At 47.8% G+C, this 19,928-nt stretch overlaps 1 protein-coding gene across 1 annotated transcript; it reads right to left on the reverse strand.

Moving 5' to 3' along the window:
* Window positions 1–2,277: 2,277 nt before the first annotated feature.
* On the reverse strand, window positions 2,278–6,319 carry LOC138401003 (CD209 antigen-like protein 2). Its single transcript, XM_069496224.1, has 7 exons — window positions 6,237–6,319; window positions 6,048–6,134; window positions 5,773–5,856; window positions 5,247–5,402; window positions 4,668–4,819; window positions 3,849–3,961; window positions 2,278–3,022 (listed from the first exon to the last, which is right to left on the reverse strand). Exons 1-7 carry the CDS (start codon window positions 6,265–6,267, stop codon window positions 2,800–2,802), a joined length of 846 nt encoding a protein of 281 aa, XP_069352325.1. The 5' UTR covers window positions 6,268–6,319; the 3' UTR covers window positions 2,278–2,799.
* Window positions 6,320–19,928: the final 13,609 nt, after the last annotated feature.

Below are 19,928 nucleotides of genomic sequence, written 5' to 3' on the forward strand. Positions count from 1 at the left end.
CGGCCCCCAGCTCGAGGCCAAGGGCATGTTACGCTTTCTTTGTTGCTGTTAATTTGGGCTTTGCTTTTTTGTTATTAAGCATGCAAAGAGGAAGGCAGAAAACAAGGAAACCTCACATGCCTTGTGCTCAGCTTTATCAAGGTTTGATGTCTTCACCCATTTCAGATCCTCTTAAAAGTAAATAAGTCATAACAAATAGAGTGGCGGTCCCATGTTCCCCTCCCTGCTCTCATTTCCTTCTTTCCTTCCCCAAGGCAACTTCCCTCCCAAACTTGGTGTTTGTCATATTTAAAAATATTTTAATCGTGCACATCATACCCATAGACAATATATTGGGCCGTTTTGCACATCTGGCAGCCTTGTGAAAATGTCACCACATGGTCTATATCCATCTACAACTTGTTTCTGTCCCCTCCACATTGCAGTCACAAGATGTATCTATTCAACACTCATTCTTCATTTAAAAATAAAGATACACACAGGAAAGCAAATGCTTAACAAAGAATAGAATAAAGTTTCCTCAATTCGAGACGGGGCAATTTCCAGGATCCTATAGAGATGTCTTAATTATTTGTAAAATATGAGAACCATTTTTGGCAAAATCAAAAACAAAATAAAGATTTCCACTGTGTAGAAGGTTGAACTGTGTCTTCCCAAGAGATGCTGAAACCCTAACGTCTGGTACCTGTGACTGTGACTTTATTGGGAATAGGGTCTTTACAGATCCCAGACCTTTACAGACCAGGTCGTAAGAGTGGGCCCTCCCAGGCGTTCCAGACCAGCCTGGGTGACATAGTGAGACCCCGTCTCTACGAAAGATAAAAAAAATTAGCCAGGTGTGGTATTGTGTCGTCCCAGCTACTTGGGCGGCTGAGGCAGGAGGATCGCTTGATCCCAGGAGTTGGAGGCTGCAGTGAGCTATGATGACACCACTGCACTCCAGCCTGGGTGACAGAGCAAGACCCCCTCTTAAAAAAAAAAAGAATAATCATTTATGAATATGGAAGAAGCTCTGAAACTTAGCTAAGATTCGAATAAGTAAAGACACAACATGAGTTGACAAAAAGGACACTCCGTATTTTGGAGAGGCCAACTCTTCCCAAGTTCATTATAAACCTAACGCCGTAGCGCATTCCCATAATTATATGGTGCCTCGGCATCTGGTCCGAATACAAGCCGGACCTTCTCCTGCCAGAAGCAGGGCTTGCCCACTGTCCACACGGCTTGCAGTTCTCCACCTCCTCTCAGTTCCTCAATGGGGTCGACCCAGATATCTGCTTAATACAACTACCTCCTGGGGACCCTCCCTGGAAGCAGCTGGATATGGCCTCCTCCACTGGCCTGCTGTCCCCTGCCGTCCTGCTCCGACAGAGAAGATGTGTCCCACTGACCACCTCGCGGTCACAGTGTGACTCCTGGAACCCGGGCTGGCTTGTGTTAAACCCACCGATTATATCTCCCCTGCAGGACATCTCTTTGGGTAAAGCCATGGACCGCAGTAAAGGCATTGGTTCACGGGTCTCTCTCTCTCTTTTTCTCTCTCCTTCTCCCCTGCCCCCTCAAGTGCTCCCTGAGCTCCCTGTGTGGCCTCTGGACATGGCATGTACCGCCCAGGACGTGTAAGTAACAAAATCTTCATTTCCATCTTCTGTCTCTTCTAACCACTGAAGGGGTGCTCTCTGTCCTAAAGATCCTAAATTAAAACCAATGCCAACCCAATAAAAATCCCAAAGAGATTTTTTGATAGAGGTTTTTTTTATTGTGGTAAAGTATACATAACATAAAATTTACCATTTTATCTTTGCCTTTTCACGGTGAAAGAAATCTCGTGGTCACAGTGTCATCATCATACTCATGTCACGTTAGTGACACTGCAATCTCTAAGCCAGCCACTTGAAAGCAAGAAAGTGCTGATGCTCCCAAGAAAGCACTGGGCACCTTTCCGGGGCCCAGTAGTTATCTTGACTCCTGTTTAATCTACTTTGTAACATTTCGCTGAGCGCCCCATGCTGGCCCGGCACAGGGTGGGCCTTTGCCTGCTGGGGAACTTGCATGTCCCCCTCACGCTGGCTGTTTGGAATCCGAAATCCCACAGGCTAAAGGGCTCCATCCCACAAGATGGAACCCGCTGCAGATGCCAGCTGCCAAGGGTGCCCAGGCCACTTGCATTCCTACCTGGCTGATGAGAAATTGAGGGTTCCCACAACCGCCTCTCAGGTTCAGGAATTTGCTGGAATGACCCACAGAACTCAGGACACTTTGCTTGTATGTGTCAATTTATTATAAAGGATGCACCTCAAAACAGTCAAACAGAGGAGATGGAAGAACAACAAAAAAATAGTTGTATGGCTGTGCGGGGGTGTTGGGGGCTCCATGCCATCTACAGGTGCCACTGGGTAACCAGGGGATTGAATAACCTGGCACTTCCAGCCTGCAAGATGACTTCTTGCAACCAGCAAGTGCTCAGTCAAAGGCGTGCAGGGGTGGGAGGTGGAAGGTGAGCACAAGGAAGCTGAGCACGGAGGGGGTCACGTGGGAGGGCACGTGGCAGCCACACATGGCCATTCAAATATTCTGATCTTGGAGAGAAGAGAGAGTAGACTGACGGAGCACACCACGCCCTGAACGCACCCACACCAGGTCACTGCGAAAGCTCCCAGGAGGGGCAGGAACCACAACCTCTGAGCCAGGAGAACCGCCAGGCATCAGAGGAAGGACGGAAGGGGACCCAGGCCCACGGGGGGTGAGGATTCTCCCAGGGCGTTGTAAGGTCTGGGGACGGGGAGAAGGAGCCCTGCCTTAAAAGTGGGGAACGTTCTGCCATTCAGCAGACTGGGTTGGGGCAGCAGGGACTGAGGAAGGAACCCGCCCTTCCTCGCTGGAGCAGGAGGCTGCGGACTTTTTGCAGATCCAGAATTTGGCAGTATCGCATCTGTGGTCATTCCAGCCCTGGCTGAATATTTCCACACAGTCTTCCTCCCCGATGTTGTTGGGCTCCCCGCTGTACCAATGCTTGGTGAGGCTGCAAAGCCCGTGCAGGGCGTGAGTCTCTGCCCTCGCCCCTCTACAGGAACCGTGTTTCCACCTCCTGTGAACCTGATGCTTTAGCACCTGCCCTACATCCGTATGTCGGACAGGCATGGCCATGGACAACCCATAATATGCCTGAGACATGGTGCCTTGGCCTCCTGTCCCCCCTGGGAGCTTTCGCAGCTCCTCCTTAGGAGGAGCCCTTGTCCTGGAGTGGGGTAGATTTGCAAATACATACCACCAATCCAGAGCCCACACCCCACCACCTCCCTTCCTGGGCTCTCCAATCCTGGCCCCTGTCCCCCTGTCCTTATCACCCCACGGCCAGGTGCCAGACAGCTGGGGACACCCACTATGCCGGAGCCCTTGGAAATGACTCTGTTCCTTCCCACAGACCTCGCACTTCCCGTCTGTCCCTGTGCCTCAGAAGCGACCCCTGGGCTTCCCCAGGTGACCCACCCTAGTGTGATGCAGGCTCTGCCTTTGGGATCTGTGAGTGTGACAAGGTGTCTTTACAATGGCAATTGTCTCCTGAGCTGTTGGCCTTACCATACCGCTGACTGCTACTCATACACTGTATTTTGAAACACCTGCCCCGGCGACAAGCTCCTCCTTCAGCTCTGATGGTGGAACTTTAGGCGCCGACATGAGCGCTGCTATCTGAGCGTGAGTATGAGACCACCTTCCTCAGCTCGGTCAGGACTTGAGAAAATCCCGCCCTCTAAGCCCCAGGGGGTCAGGGAGTGGGGCAGGATCCCCAGGGAAGCTCCCAGAGCCCCCACCCCACGGGATAGGTGTCCCCTTCTCCCGGGATCTACCTGGGCGGCAGAGGCGAACCGTCCACCCACTGCCACGTGCCTTCATGAGTCAGGTCGGACATCCCAATCCAGGAGAAGCGGTTCCTCCTGGAACTCTGCAGCTGTAGGAAGTTCTGGGAAGGGGGTACAGGAGGACTCAGAGGGCAGCTCTGCTTCCCATTGGCCAGGCTCAGTGTCTTCCCATCTCCTGGCAGGAAGTGCTGCTTTCAGTCTAACCTTCAGCCTCTAGTATACCGGGTCGTGAGCCTCCACATGTCTGATTCCCTCACATCTGTGTCCCAAGCACATGGGTTCTGACTTACACACCTACGTGCACTGCTGGTCTCTCCTCACAGACACATGGAAATACTGTATTTTTCTGTGTTTTTCATGAATTCACTTATGCCTGGTTTAATGTCCTGGAGACAGATCGTACCAGATGGGGATTGTTGATTATGCAACAATTGTCTCTTCAGCTCTGCAGTGAGTGAAATCACATCAATAACTTGATATCAGCCACAGTGGGAATATTTACACCAGGGAAATTGGCAAACCCTACACCTGACCATTTATTCCCCCACAGAGCTGCTTGTCAGGCATTTTCCAGCTCACCACTGGGGCTTATGTACCTTCGCTGTGCTCCCCAAAGCGTTCACAGGTGTTCAGAATCTGTCTCTCCTTGCACGGTGCTCGACCCCCCTGTGTGTACCCTTCTCCTTCTGCCTTTCCAAGTGAACAAGCAGCCCCACTGCCAGACAGTCCTCTCTGAGCACCTGCAGCCAAGCTGGCCAGTGGCCACCTGCATGCCCCAGACCAAGACAAGGCCCCCATCAGGTGTACCTGCTCCTCTTCACCTTTGATGACGACCAGCTGGGCCCCCACATCCTGGCAGGCGGTGATGGAGTCGTGCCAGTTCCGTTGGGAGTAGGAGAAGAAGTAACAGTTTCCTTGGAAGAATGTCCATTGCCAGGGACAGGGGCGACACAGGTGGTCTGTTGGGGCAGGTGGGCCACGGCTGGGACCCAGCTGTGCATGCCCAAAGTCCTGCACATGCCATCCCTTCAAGCCCTTGGGGGTCGGGGCCCTTCCCTGACTGTCCCTGCTGGGTGGGACACTCCCCTCTCCACATCCTGAGATGCTCCCCATCCCCAGGAGAACCCAGGACTCCTGGCCCCATCTCCTCCAGACTGGGAGTAGTAGGAGCTTTACAGCTCAAGCCAGCAGCCAGGATACTGGCTTAACTGAGAGCCCACTGTACACCTGCTCTCCTGCAAATACCAACTGCAATCATGCCCCCTACCCTGTGATCCCATTTCACAGGTGTGGAAACTGAGGCTCAGAGAGGGTTGGTGATCCTAGCAAAGTCAAAGCACATGGAGGCCCGCTCAGGCCTAGGACCCCTGGTGACTTGTCACTCACCAACTGCAGCCTTCAGCTGGGTCAGTTCCTGGTAGATCTCATCCTGCCTGGACCTTTCTGGAAACTCACGGACTCCAGCCTTCAGCTGGGTCAGTTCCTGGTAGATCTCCTCCTGCCTGGACTGCTCCTGCCCCAGGGAGCTGGGGAGCTTGGAGACTGTGCCAGGAAAAACAGAACTGCAATTATTTAACACCTACTGTGTGCCATGCCCTGCACTGGGCCCCCAGGGTTATGGATTCTGAGAGCCAAGGTCTTGGTTAATCCCCTTTGAAGATGAGGAAGACTGACACCCTGAGAGGGCAACACAGAAGCGCAAGGGGAGCCAGGTCCTTCCTCCTCCTCCTCCTCCTTCTCCTTCCTCTCTACCCCTCCCCTGCGCAGAGTAGCAGGGCCCATGGGAGAGACCCCTGGAAACCCCAAGGGACCCAATGGCTTCCAGCCCCATCTCCATCCAGGAACTGACCACGCCTGGCTCTTTCCACACCAAAGAGCCAACCTGGGACCCAGACCAAAGAGCATTCCTGACCTTGGACGACGATGGTCACCAGGAGCACAGCAAGGAGCATGAAAGCCAGAAACAGCAGCACCAGGGGGCTGCGGCCCAGACACCCTGTAGGGGGTGGGGGGAGGAGGCTTGGCCTAGCACACCAGTGTCCCCACCTCAGCCTGGCACAGAGACAGCCTGGCCCCAGCACCCACCTCCCCAGGACCCAGGAATCCAGACCCCCATCCCCCACTCCCCCAAGACCCTAGAGTCCCCGAGGCTCTCTCCATCTTCCCTGCCCCCTAACCCTTCTCTACCTGCAGAGCTTCTGGGTCCAGGAGTCTGGTGTGATCCTAAGTCTCTGGCAAAAAATCCACTGCTGCTGCCTGTCAGCCGTTCCTCCTCTGAGTGGAAAGACATCCACTCAGAGCCTGGGCAAGCTGGGGCCAGAGCTGGCCATCCCCTGGGCCCCCTCCCTGCACCCCACAGTCCCACCCCAGCCTCACCCAGGAGACCCAGCTCTTTGGAGTCACTCATGTCAACTCACTGTCCGGCAACGTCCAGGTCTCCTGGGAACCACGGTTTTCATTCCCCACCCCAAGATCCTCACTCCTTAAATCTGCTGTCGCACAGGAAGAGAAACAGGCAAGTGGGTAGGGACACACCACCAGAAAGGCCGGTGGGAGTGGTCAGGGAATGGACGGGCCAGACCTCCCAGGAATTTCAGGGAGGTCGTCAGGGGTGGTCTGGGGTCCACAGAGAGAAGGACTTGTCCAGGTGTGACACGCCCGAGCCGTGTGACGCTGTCAGTGAAAAACAGTATCTTGTAACAGAAAGCTACATTGTTACACCCTCCACCTGGGGCAGGGGTGGGCAGGCAGCGCCTCCACGTTTCCTGGAACTACCGGCCATCTGACCTCTAGTCTTTGCTTCCTTGTTCTGCTTATGTCTCCATTTATGGTGATTTCTGCTGACTTTCGAAGTTGGGGCTGAATGACAGTTACTTGTTTATTTAGTGCCCATTACAGTTGAGCACTTCCCTAACTGCTTTATACAGTCATTCATTTCATCTTCCTAACGTGTGGCAGGTCATACACCCTCCACTTTAAAGAAGCGGGAAACTGAGGCACTTTGAGGTTAGGTGACTGGCCCAAGGTCACACTGCTAGTAAGTGGCAGAGCTGGGACTGGAACCGAGACAGTGTGTCTCCACAGTCCACACTGTTAACCGAAGAGAGTCAAATAGTATCACAGAGGAAACAAAGAAAGATTCATAGCACCTTTATTCATAGTAGTCCCAAACGGGGACAACTCATGTGGCCAAAAGCAGTTGAATAAAAAAAAACATCGTGCCATATTGACAGCGTGGAATACTATACAGCAATGAAAAAGCAAAGTACTGATACATGCAACAACATGGATGAATCTCACTAAGGAGTGAAAGGACGCAGAGAGAATGAGTACTTTGCATAAGATGTGATTTCATAAGACTTTCAAGAAAGGGCGGAACTGATCTTGATGGGATCTGAAAATGGGGTTACCTGGACGGAGCCGGTGGAGATTGGCCAGGAGCGGGTGGAATGGATTCTTCTGTGTGATGAAACGTCCCACATTTTGAGCAGAGGACGCTTGCAGGCATGAATCTGTGTGTCACAATGTCTTGAGCTGCGTACTGCAGACTGGTGCATCGCATTGTAGGCGTGTTCTACCTCAGTTTAAAAGTGGACCATGCAGCGGCAGTATGTGATGGCTGAGTAGAGGCACGCAGGACTTGTCCCCTCCTCCACGAAAGTAGAGAGTAGAGGGTGACACTTCAATTTGAGCATCGGGGAGAGAAAACTGGAATTCAGCAGAGAGGTGATAGGAAACACTTGAGGCATGGAAGGACATGGGCATGTCCCCCGTCCAGCAGTCGGGCCACAGTTCACTTGCACCCACTGTGACCACCACCACTGCTGCTGCCACCCGAGAGTGCCACCCACAGACCTGGATATTGTCCTGGCCTATCCTCACCCCGCCTCATCAGACGGCCTGACAATGGGCCCAGAACAACTGCCACCGGCACCCAAGCACACTGTCCAGAGACCTGGGTTCACCTCACCCACTGGCATCTGCACCTTCCTCCCAGAGGCCCAAGGACAGGTACACTTGGGCGATGCTGGTGCCACTGGGATCCAAGGACTGGCCCACCTGGTGCTCCTCTCCCCAGCAAAGCCTCACCACAGCCTCCACTCACAGCCCCAGCCTAAGGCACTGAGGACATTACAGACACCACTGATGCGATTCACATCCAAAGAAATCATACAGACATTACACTACTGCATGCGCCCAGAAGCAAAGCTAAAGTGCCCGTACCCAGCTAACACCACAGATATGTCAACAGGGAAGTGTCTTCCCCCATGAAAGCCATTGGCAAATATTGGAAGAAGTGACAGTTACACCAGATGCACAGACATCAATATAGGGACACAAGAAACAGGAAAAAGCAAGGAAATATGACATCTTCAAAGGAACAGAATCACTCTCTAGTAACAGATTCCAATAAAGTAGAAATGTATGAAATGCCTGAAAAGGTATTCAAAATAATGATATTAAAGAAGTTCAGGGAGATACAAGAGAGCACAGATTGGCCAGCTGTGGCGGCTCACATCTGTAATCCCAGTACTCTGGGAGTTTGAGGCAGGATGATTGCTTGAGGTCAGGAGTTAAAGTCGAGCCTGAGCAAGAGCGAGACCCCATCTCTACTAAAAATAGAAAAATTAGCCAGGTGAGGTGGCCCATGCTTGTAGTCCCAGCTACTTGGGATGATAAGGCAGGAGTATCAGTTGAGTCCAGGATTTTGGTGTTACTGTGAGTCATAATGATGCCACTGCACTCTACCTGGGGTGATGGAGCAAAACTCTGCCTGCAGACAAACACACAAACAAACGAAACAGAGTGAGCTCAGATAAACAATACAAAAACCAGCTGGATGTGGTGACATGTTCCTGTAATCCTAGCTACATGGGAGGCTGAGACAGGAGGATCACTTGAGCCCAGGAGTTGCAGACTAGCCCGGGCAACATAAAGAGATTCTGTCTCCGAAACAAAACCAAAAACGCAAAGAAATCACAACAACAATTCATGATATGAATGAGAAACTCAACAAAGGGATAGACTGTAAAAAAGAACCAAACAGATCCTGGAATAGAAGAATTCAATGAATGAAATAAAAAATACAATTGAGGGCTTCAATAATAGACTAGATAAAGCAGGAGAAAGAATTTCAGAACTTGAACTTATGTTTTTTGAAATAACTCAGTCTGACAGAAAAGAAAGAAAGAAAAAGCATTTGAAAAAAGCACGAAGGAAGCCCACCTGACATATGGGATGCCATAATGTGACCAAATATTTAAGCTGGGCAAACCCGTAGAGAAGGGAGGTATAAAGGCATAGAAAACCTACTTAACACAGAACAACTGAAAACTTCCCAAGCCTAGAAAGTGATTTAGACATCCAAACACCAGAAGCTCAGAGAATTCCAAATACATACAACCCAAGGTCTTACTGAACACACATTATAGTGAAACTGTCAAAAGTCAAAGACCAAGAATTCTCAAAACAGCAAGAGAGAAGCATCTGGTCACATATAAGGGAACCCCCATCAGAATATGTTTCAAGTTCCCAGGCCAGGAAGATTTGCTGACCAGAACTTTGCAACTTTCTATTTCACTGAATCATCCATCCCTTTTGAGCTTTTTTAGAAACAGCCAAACCTCCTTGCAGCCACGAGATAACTTCAACGCCATACACCACCTGTTTGTTCACAGAAATCAAGATAAGTGGCACCCCACCATTGAGCAACATACTCCCCACATCTCGCCTGTGCACAAGACCAAACAAATGACCAATACTAACCCCTAGCTCACACTACTAAAATATCCACTCTGGGAGAGGTTTATCCTCCATTTTTTGATCATGCGATGTATGTGGCAGTATGATTTCTCACTGCACTTGCGTGCTCTGCACTCTGCCGCAAACATGTAATGGTGCTCACTCACTGCGTGCATTATTCATTTCACCTCTAGAAAATCCCCTGACCCTGCCAGTTGGGGAGGCAGATTTGAGGCAGTTCTTCCACATCTGGTTGATGTCCTCTGCAATAAGTCTGCTTTCTTCCTTCTCAATCCTCATTGTCTCAGTGACTGGTTTTCTGTGCGGCGAGCAACTGAGCCTAGGGAAACGCCCTTTGTGGGTTTGTAAATGGTTCCTCCATGTCTTTGCATGGCTTGAGAGCTCATTTCTTTTCTTTCTTTCTTTCTCTTTTTTTTAGCTGTCCATATAATTTCTTTCTATTTTTAGTAGCGATGGGGTCTCGCTCTTGCTCAGGCTGGTCTCGAACTCCTGAGCTCAAACAATCCGCCCACCTCGGCCTCCCAGAGTGCTAGGATTACAGGCGTGAGCCACCGCGCCCGGCCTTTTTTTTTTCTTGAGAGCTCATTTCTTTCCTTCTTTCTTTCTTTTTTTTTTGTTTTTTCCTTGAGAGCTCATTTCTTTTTAGTGATGAATAATGTTCCACTGTCTGGATGCGCCACAGTTTATTTATCGATTCACCTACAGGAGGACATCTTGGTTGCTTCCAAGTTTGGGCAGTTATGAATAAACTACCTTGAACATTCATGGGCAGGTTTCTGTGTGGATGTACGGTTTCAGTTTGTTGGAGAATTTTAAACAGGGAGTGGAAGAGTGTCACAGGGCGGGGGGATATGGAAACTTCACGATTTATACTGCATGTCTGAGATAATTTTGTCCTTTTCTTTCATTTCTTCCTGAGACGTTTAAACTCTCTATTTTCCCCATTTTGTATTCTGCTCCCTTCAGCACTTAGCTTCCTAGTGTGTGGATTTTTGATTGAAGGTCATTTTTCATATCCTCAAATGCTTGTTTGACTGTGTTTAATTTTTAAGGGGGTGTTGCCCTAACAACGTTCCTGGGCTCCACCAGCCTTTTGTGGCAGGGGGGCAGGGGTGTGGGGGTGAGTATTTTCCTCAGTTGATTTGCATGGATTTTCATTTACTGAATTTTTGCAACTACTCACTATGGATTCAGCACTTTTCTTTCGTTCATTTTTAGTGACTGGGTTGTTTGTACAAAAGACCCAGATTAACGGCACCCACTTCTGTCAATATAGCAACGTCAACTTATTTTAGTGGAACCTTCTGTTTGTCTTTTTGGCCATGGGAATGGATGATGAGACCTCCAGTTTTGCGGTTCTCTTTTGTCTTGAAGGGCCCTAAATATTCTTTATTTACTTCCAGCTCTGCTCCTTTTCCTTTCATCCCCCCCCCCCCCACCAGGAGCTATGCTTCTTTTTTTTTCTTCATTTTTTTAGAGACAGATGTGACTGTGTCCCCCAAGCTTGAGTGCGGTGGTGTGATCACAGCTCACTGCAGCCCTGAACTCCTGGGCTGTATCGATCCTCCTGCCGCAGCCTCCTGCGTACCTGGGACAACAGGTGCACACCACCGCACCTGGGGAATTTTGTTATTTTTATTTTTGTAGATGTGGGGTCTCACTATGTTATCCAGGCTCATCTCAAACTCCTGGCATCAAGCGATCCTGCTGCCTCAGTCTCCCACAGTGCTGGGATTACAGGCGCGAGCCCCTGTGCCCGGTCTCCTTAGCACTCTTGTGGCACCAGTGGGTTTGTTGATGTCATAATCCCTGGTGCCCTGTACCTCACCCTCCACCAACGACCCCTCACTTGTTTGCCTATGGTCAGTACTCAGGTTGGCAAATAAGGTCAACTCAAGTTCCCTGTAAGCCGAGAAAATGCTAAAAGTACTGCTCTTGTGGTCTGATGCTAGTCAAATTGTCCATCTGTAGCATAACATCCATGAAAAATGTGTCCCATGATGGTGAGGATGTTGGTGCTCACTCAGCCACTTAACTGTCTGACTTCCAGATATTTCCTCCCAAAGGAACGCGAAACAACAAGAGGAGAAAGCACAGCCAGGCAGATGCATGCTTAACTCGAAGACAGACAATGCTGAAACTTACAAGAACTAAGAGGTAGTCTTCAAAGTGCTTGAGCCCAGGAGTTTGAGGTTACTGTGAGCTAAGCTGATGCCACGGCACTCTAGCCCAGGCAACAGAGCAAGACTGTCTCTCAAAGAAAAAAAAAGAGTGGTAAGGAAAGACAAAGTAATAGTTACTATTTTAGCTTTATTCCCAGCAGCCAAAGGGAGGAAACCACCCAAGTGCCCATCAGTTGATGGATGGAAACACGAAACGCGGTGTCTCCATACAATGAGATGTTTATTATTCAGCCTCAAAAAGCACGGAAATCGGACACATGTTAGAGCATAGAAGGACCCTGGACGTCATGCTCAGTGAAACATGCCAGACACAAGAAGTCACATATTCTGTGTATGTGAAATATCCCAAATGGGCTATATGTGGAGACAAGAGGCAGAAGAGGGTTACCATGGGTTGGGGGGACGGGGAAGGAGCAGTGACTGCTCATGGGAATGCTGTTTCTTTTGCCAGTGCTGGAATGTTCTGGAATAGATAGTGGTGGTTGTTGCACAACCTTGTGAATGTCCTGAATGCTACTGAATTACACACTTAAAATTTGTGAAAATGGTAAATTTTATGTGTATTTTACCACAATTAGAAAGAAGTTAAGGCTGAGCACGGTGGTTCCCACCTGTAATCCCAGCACTCTGGCAGGCTGAGGTGAGAGGATCACTTGAATTCAGGAGTTCGAGACCAGCCTGAGCAAGGGTGAGACCCCATCTCTACAAAAAATAGAAGAAAAAAAAATAACTGGGTGTGGTGGCGCACACCTGTAGTTCCAGCTACTCGGGAGGCTGAAGCAGGAGGATCACTTGAGCCCAGGAGTTTGAGGTTACAGTGAGCTACGGTGACAACACTGTACTTTAGCCAGGGCGACAGAGTGAGACCTTGTCTCAAAACAAAACAAAAAAACAAGGTAATATTTCACCATATCCTGTCCATTCTGGTCAGCCCATCTGGATCTATGCCGAGGTTGGATCTATCTCTCAGCATCCTCCAAATGACAAGTTCCTGACAATTGTAGAAAGACTGGGAGGTCATTCTCTTGTCCACATTCATGGCCACAGAGGTGACATGATGTCTTGAAACAGGGCCATGATTCTCAGTAACAGGACTGGAAACTCTTCTCCATTTATCCACTGTAAGACACCACCTGCTAGCTTGCTGCCTTGGGAAGCTTCTCCTCTCAAGGGCAACCCTTCCTTCATCCTTTCTTGTCAGCATCAGGTGGAAATGTCTACATTCCCCGGGCAGAGAGGCCGACTTACGGGGCTTTACAATTGATTCCCAACTAAAGCACACCATGGCCATCATTAACATGCTCTGACAGACTGAATGTTTGTGTCCCTAAAATTCATATGTTGAAGCCCCAGTGGGGATGGTATTTGGAGGTGGCACCTTTGGGAGGTAACTGGGTTCAGATGAGGTCATGAGGTGAGGCGCCCACGATGGGGTTAGTGCCCTTAAAAGAAGAGAAAGAGATTATCTCTCTCTCTCTCTCTTTCTCTCTGTGTCTCGTGAGAACACAGCAAGAAGGTGGCAGTCTGTAAGCCTGGAAGAGAGTCCTCACCAGGAACCTCGACCTTGGACTTCCAGCCTCCAGAACAGTGAAAAATAAATTCCCAATGTGCATACCACCCAGTCTGTCATTTTTGGAGGTATTTGGGGCACATGCCTTTCACCTCTTTCCTAAAAGCAGGGATTTTGAATTTTCTGCATTTTTAGGGCCCACGATTGCCTTTGTCTGTTTTGGCTGTGGGGGATGTAGCCTCAAACTGGTGTAAACAAATGAACAGGATTACTTGGCTCAGGCAACTCCAAGTCCTATTTTAGCTTGACCCTTGGCAGTTCATCAAGGTTCCTAAGCACCACGTGGCTGCCTGTTTCTCTCTCCCGAGGTCTCAGCCCCATCCCATGTTCTGGCTTGAATATGTGTTGAATTGTGATGAAGTGGTAGGCCAGCGGGAGGAAATGGGGGTTAACTAAGAAGTTAAATCTACTTATCAGAAAAAAAGGATACATTCTCTGGATTTTTTTATTATGACAAATTTCACCATTTTAACCATTTTTAAGTAGGTAAGATTCAGTGGCATAAGCACATTCAGTGCTGTGCAAGCATCACTAACATCCATCCCCAGAACTTTCTCATCTTCCCAAACTGAAGCTCTGTCCCCGTGAACCACTAACTCCCACCCCCTGCCCGGCCCCGGGCACCCGCCATTCCACTTTCCGTCTCTGTGGATCTGACAACTGTAGGGACCCCCTATGAGAGGAATTGCATGGGATTTGTCCTTCCGTGTCTGGCTTCTCTCAGTCTTGGGGACTGAGCATCATGTCCCCAAGGTTCATCCGTGTTGTAGCCTGTGTCAGAATTTCCCTCCTTTTGAAGGCTGCATAATATTCCAGTGTGTGGATGGACCACATTGTGTTTATCCGTCCGTCCATCCACGAACATCTGGGTTTCTTTCTACCTTTTGACGCCTGTGAATGATGCTCCTATGTACGTGGGTGTGCAGGTATCTGTTTGAGTCCCTATTTTCACGTTTTTGAGTACATACCTAGGAGCAGAACCGCTGGGTCACATGGTAATTTTTATGTTTAAGTTTTTAAGGAAGCACCACACTATTTTCCACCATGGCTGCACCATTTTATTAATAAATTCCCCTAGCAATGCACAGGGGTTCTCGTATCTCCACAGCCTCACCCACACTTGTTATGTCCTGTTTTTTTTATAGCAGTTCATCCCACTATCTCTTTGGGATTTTGATTTGCATTTCCCTGCTGAGTAGGGTGTTGATCTACAACAGTTTTCAGTGTGACTTTGTACAGGTGTGGAATCGTTGGTGTTTGCCTAGGGCACGGTTTGGGTTTCTAACCCCTGCGGTGCCACAGAGTCTCCTACTTGAAGGGCATATTTGAACCAAATAATGGGAACTTTGTGATTATACAGGTGAAAATAACAGAATATGAGTTACTGTAATCCTATCACCCTATGTGACCACTTAAGGTTCTTAATTCGTGTTTAAAATTCAAAACAGTGGCATTTTTAAAAGAATGACAATTTCATGGCATCACTTTTTGGGGGTAAGTGCGAAATTTAGTTCAGACATGAAATATTTTACTGAGTTTGATGAGTATCTTTACATTTTAAAAAATTACCCTAAACATTTGTACCCCCATAATATTCTGAAATAAAAATACATAAATAAGTAAATAAACAAAACAAAACAAAAAAAATTACCCTTCTTGATTTGTTAGAGGATGCAACATTACAATATTAAAACTGGACAGGAGGAAGAAGTTCTAGTGTCCTATGCCACTGTGGGACAACTATTGTTAACAATGATAGTATTACATAGTGTCGAATAGCTAGAAGGAGGATACTGGATGTCTTCAAAAGAAAGAAGTAATAAATGTTTGAAAGGCTGGATATGCTAATTACCCTGATCCGATCACTGTACATTTTATGTATCAAAACATCACTATGTATCCCATGAATATGTACAATTATTAGTTGTCAATTTAAAAAATTAAATTAGATTTCAAAAAACAGGATACAAGATTATGACTGAAAATATGTTAAACACATGCATACGAGTATGGAGAATGTACAAAAGTGAAAATGGTCTTCAGAATTTTAAAAATTACTCCTCCTGAATTCTTAAATGTTTTTCTTAACTTTTCGTTTTGAAATAATCACAGATTTGCAGGAAGTTGCCAAGATAGGACAGACATGTCCTGAGTACCCCTCCCCAAGCTTCCTCCAATGGTGACATCTTTCCTAACTTTAGAACACTGTCAACTCTAGCAAACTGGCTTGGGTACAATACAGGCGCACAGGTCTCTGTCAGTTTATCACATGTCTACCATTTGTGAAACTACCACCATTTAATAGTTCAAGGTGGCCGGGCGCGGTGGCTCACGCCTGTAATCCTAGCACTCTGGGAGGCCGAGGTGGGCGGATCGTTTGAGCTCAGGAGTTCGAGACCAGCCTGAGCAAGAGCGAGACCCCACCTCTACTAAAAAATAGAAAGAAATTATATGGACAGCTAAAAATATATAGAAAAAAAATTAGCCGGGCATGGTGGCGCATGCCTGTAGTCCCAGCTACTCGGGAGGCTGAGACAGGAGGATCACTTGAGCTCAGGAGTTTGAGGTTGCTGTGAGCTAGGCTGACGCCACGGCACTCACTCTAGCCTGGGCAACAGAGTGAGACTCTGTCTCAAAAAAAAAAAAAAAAAAAATAGTTCAAGGTACAGATGCCATCCATAACGTCTGAAAACCACTTATTTGTTGTCCATCTCTGTAGTTATGTCATTGTTTCATGAAAGGGCCATATACGCAAAGTGACCTCTGAACTCAGAAGGAGCCAGTCTTAGCAAGAGCGAGAGCCCTGTCTTTACCGAAAATAGAAAAAAATTAGCCTCTACGAAAAATAGGAAAAATTAGCCGGGTGTGGTGGCGTGCACCTGTAGTCCCAGCTACTCGGGAGGCTGAGGCAGGAGGATCACTTGAGCCCAGGAGTTTGAGGTTGCTGTGAGCTAGGCTGACGCCATGGCACTCACTCTAGCCTGGGTGACAGAGTGAGACTCTTTCTGTAAATAAATAAATCAATAAAGTGAGGCATAACTCATTGAAAAAAATTTTCATTTAATTTCCTTCTCAAGACTATAGAGGGAAAGCATTCATACGTATGGGCCACCCAGGTATTAGTATAACTTGAGCCCCAAGATTGACGAAGTCTGTGAATTTTTGTCAATTTGTGCATTTTGGCAAATTATAAACTTAAATTAGAACCTATGTTGCAGAGGCACAAACGCTAATCCATGTACCTCTTTTAAAAATCTTGTTGTTGCCTAAGTTGTTTAGTATAGAACTGTGAATACTGAATTTCCAACTGAATCAAATGATGGAACTTTGATTTGGTTTGGTCATGTATGTTATATACATAATGTGTCTATCATATACTTACATTAAAACCTTATGTATATCAACATAATTTATTGAATTGACAATTATCCCCTCCTCTCTAGGAGGGTATTCATAAATCAATAAATAGTCCAGGGCTGATAGTATGTTTGCTAAACCTTGGCGTTTGCTCAGTACTGGCCTCAAGCGATCCCTTAAGTTTCCCCTTTTCTTTTCTTGGGGTCTTGTAGCTGCCGAAGGCGAAGGGCTCTTGCTTTTTTAATTTTTTTCTTTCTTTTTTTTCTATTTTTAGGCTTTTAGCCACGAGAAGCTGAGGTTCTTAGTTTCAGTGCCTCCAAGCAGGAGCTTCTCTCTGGGACAGTCCCCACCACAAGAAAATCAGTCCCTTCCCCTCCCTCCCTTTCGTTCCCTTTTAAGTAAAAATCTTTATTTTTATTTTATGTCTTTAGACACAGGGTCTCGCTCTGTCGCCCGGCTGGAGAGCAGTGGTGCAATCACAGCTCAGTGTCACCTGAACTCCTGAGCTCAAGCTGAGGCTCCCGACCCAGCCTCCCTTTAAGTACCTTTTAAGTAAAGTCTTGAGAATGGCTTGTATTTCTAGGTGGCTAAAAGTATACACATTTTCCCTTTCCCCTCTGTCTCCGGGTGTTCACCTGACAAGCTCCACCCCCCTGCCCCCTGTTGCTGTCACTTTGCAAATGGTCACAGGGAAAACACTGGGAGGTGACCTCACCGTGTACCGGCCTCTCAGGCAGGGGCTTCCCTTGCCAGAGGGTCCCAGCTGACCTCTGAGGGGCCACTGAGATGAGCAGTGACAGCAGCAAGGAATGCAGCCACAGAGAAGCCACCACACCTGGGTGGGGCCATGGATGTCCAGGCAGGGACCACCCCATGGGGGTGGGGAGATGCCTGGCCTGGTGGCTCCTACCTGTAATCCCAGCACTTTGGGAGGCCAAGATGGGAGGATCACTTGAGACCAGACATTAGGGTCCAGACTGGGCAAAATAGCAAGACCCCATTTCTACAAAATTTTTTTTAAAATTTAGCTGGGCATCCTGGCGTGCTCCTGTAGTCCCAGGTACTCAGGAGGCTGTGGTGGAGGATCGCTTGAGCTCAGGAGTTGGAGGCTGTAATGAGCTATGGTTGTGCCACTGCAGTCCAGCCTGGACAACAGAGTGAGACCCTGTGTCCAATAATAATCATAATAATTAGTGGGAGCAGCCTGCCTAGGAGACTTTGCAATGTGGTGATAGGTGACACCCAGTCAGGACAATGGCAGCTTCTCTGACACACTGTCACCCGCTTGCTTTGCTAATGGGAGCATTGTTCTGTGCCCTGGGAAGCTCACCTTGGTCAAGGCCTGGTAGGCAAAAGAAATAGTCCATACACGGTGCTCCAAAGAGAAGAGGAAAGAGGGGTCGAGAATGTCACACCTTGCTCTTAGGAGGGCTGGAGCCCGCCTTCCCAGTCAGGGTTCTGGAGACACACTAACCCCCCACCCTGACCCAGAATTCCCCTTTGGATGGGGTAGGCGGCTTAGGGAGCGCATTAAGTGCAATTGACTCGCGGCACACAGCACAGTGTCACCAGTGCAGTTGCGCACACCGCTCACGATATTAACAAGGCTTGACGACATCTTGTGCTAATCCTGGGAGGCACTTTTCATCCTGCCGAGTACACCAATTCTTTTAATTTAGTGTCTTTAAGATAGAGGGCACCCCTTCGATGTTAGGGGAGACACAAGATGGAAATAAAGATCTTAATACTTACAGGTCCTGGGTGGTACACGAGAGGCCCAGAGGAAACACACACACACACATACACACACACACACAGGCCACAGAGCCCAAGGCAGGGAGAGAGGGGTCTATTGGGATCCAAGGGTTACCCAAACAGATTTGTCCTGGGGAGTTCTAATTGGTGGGTTTAGAGAAAGCAGGCATGAGTTCCATGGGGTCAGGCTGTGACTGAGAGTTGGTAGCTCTGACACATCTGCACAGTTCATGCTGGGTGTGGGGACAGCAGGGCTGCATCTAGCTGTCCCAAAGGGAGGTGGTCACTAGGAGGTGGTTGTATAAGGCAGGTGCCTGGATGAGGAAGTGGAAGGAAGTGCAGAACTGGGAACTCTTTCAAGGGTGACCCAGCCCTGCTCTTGGTATGAGTCAAACTTATATTCATAATGGATGATGAGACAACATAGAATTATAAGACTTTCTATATTGCTGGATTCTGCTAATATTCTGTTAAGGATTTTTGCATTTAGGTTCAGGAGAGATATTGCTCTGTGGTTTTCTCTTTTGTCCTGTTCTTGCTTGGTTTTTGTTCCAGGATAATACTGGCCTCATACCTTGGGAAATATTCCCTCCTGTTCTATTTTCTGGAAGAGACTGTATAAACATGGTGTGAATCCTTCTTTGAGTGTTGGGTAGAATTCTCCAGTGAAACCATTTGGACTTGGAGATTTCTTTTTCAGGAGCTTTTAAATAACAAATTCAAATTTCTTTGATGGTGATCAGACTATGTATAATGGTTATAGGAGCATCTATTTCATTTTGGTTAAGTTTAGGCAGTTTAGGTAGTTTGTGCTTTTCTTTCTTTCTTTCTTTCTTTATTATTATTTTTTTTTTTTGGAGACAGAGTCTCGCTCTTTTTCCCTGGGGTAGTAGAGTGCCGTGGCATCAGCTCAGCTCACAGCAACCTCAAACTCCTGAGCTTAGCAATCCTTCTGCCTCAGCCTCCCGAGTAGCTGGAACTATAGGCATGTACCGCCATGCCCGGCTAATTTTTTCTATATATTTTTAGTTGTCCAGATAATTTCTCTCTATTTTTAGTAAAGATGGGGTCTTGCTCTTGTTCAGGCTGGTCTCGAACGAACCCCTGACCTCAAGTGATCCTCCCACCTCGGCCTCCCAGAGTGCTAGGACTACAGGCATGAGCCACCACGCCTGGCCCTGGTTTGTGCTCTTCAAGGAATTGGTTTATTCCTTCTAAATTGTCAAATTGACAATATGATAATTGTTAATTTACAAATGAACAACCACTATAGAGTTGTTCATAGTATTCCATTATTATCTTTTTCATGCCTACTGGCACTGTAATAGCATCCTGTTTCATTCCTGACATTGGTGATTTTGTCTTCTTTCTTATTGTTTTTGTTAGTGTTACAAAAGTTTTATCAATTTTATTGATTTTGTAAAGTGTCAGCTTTTAGTG

This window comes from Eulemur rufifrons, chromosome 2 (assembly GCF_041146395.1).
Source record: "Eulemur rufifrons isolate Redbay chromosome 2, OSU_ERuf_1, whole genome shotgun sequence".
Lineage (NCBI taxonomy): Eukaryota > Metazoa > Chordata > Mammalia > Primates > Lemuridae > Eulemur > Eulemur rufifrons.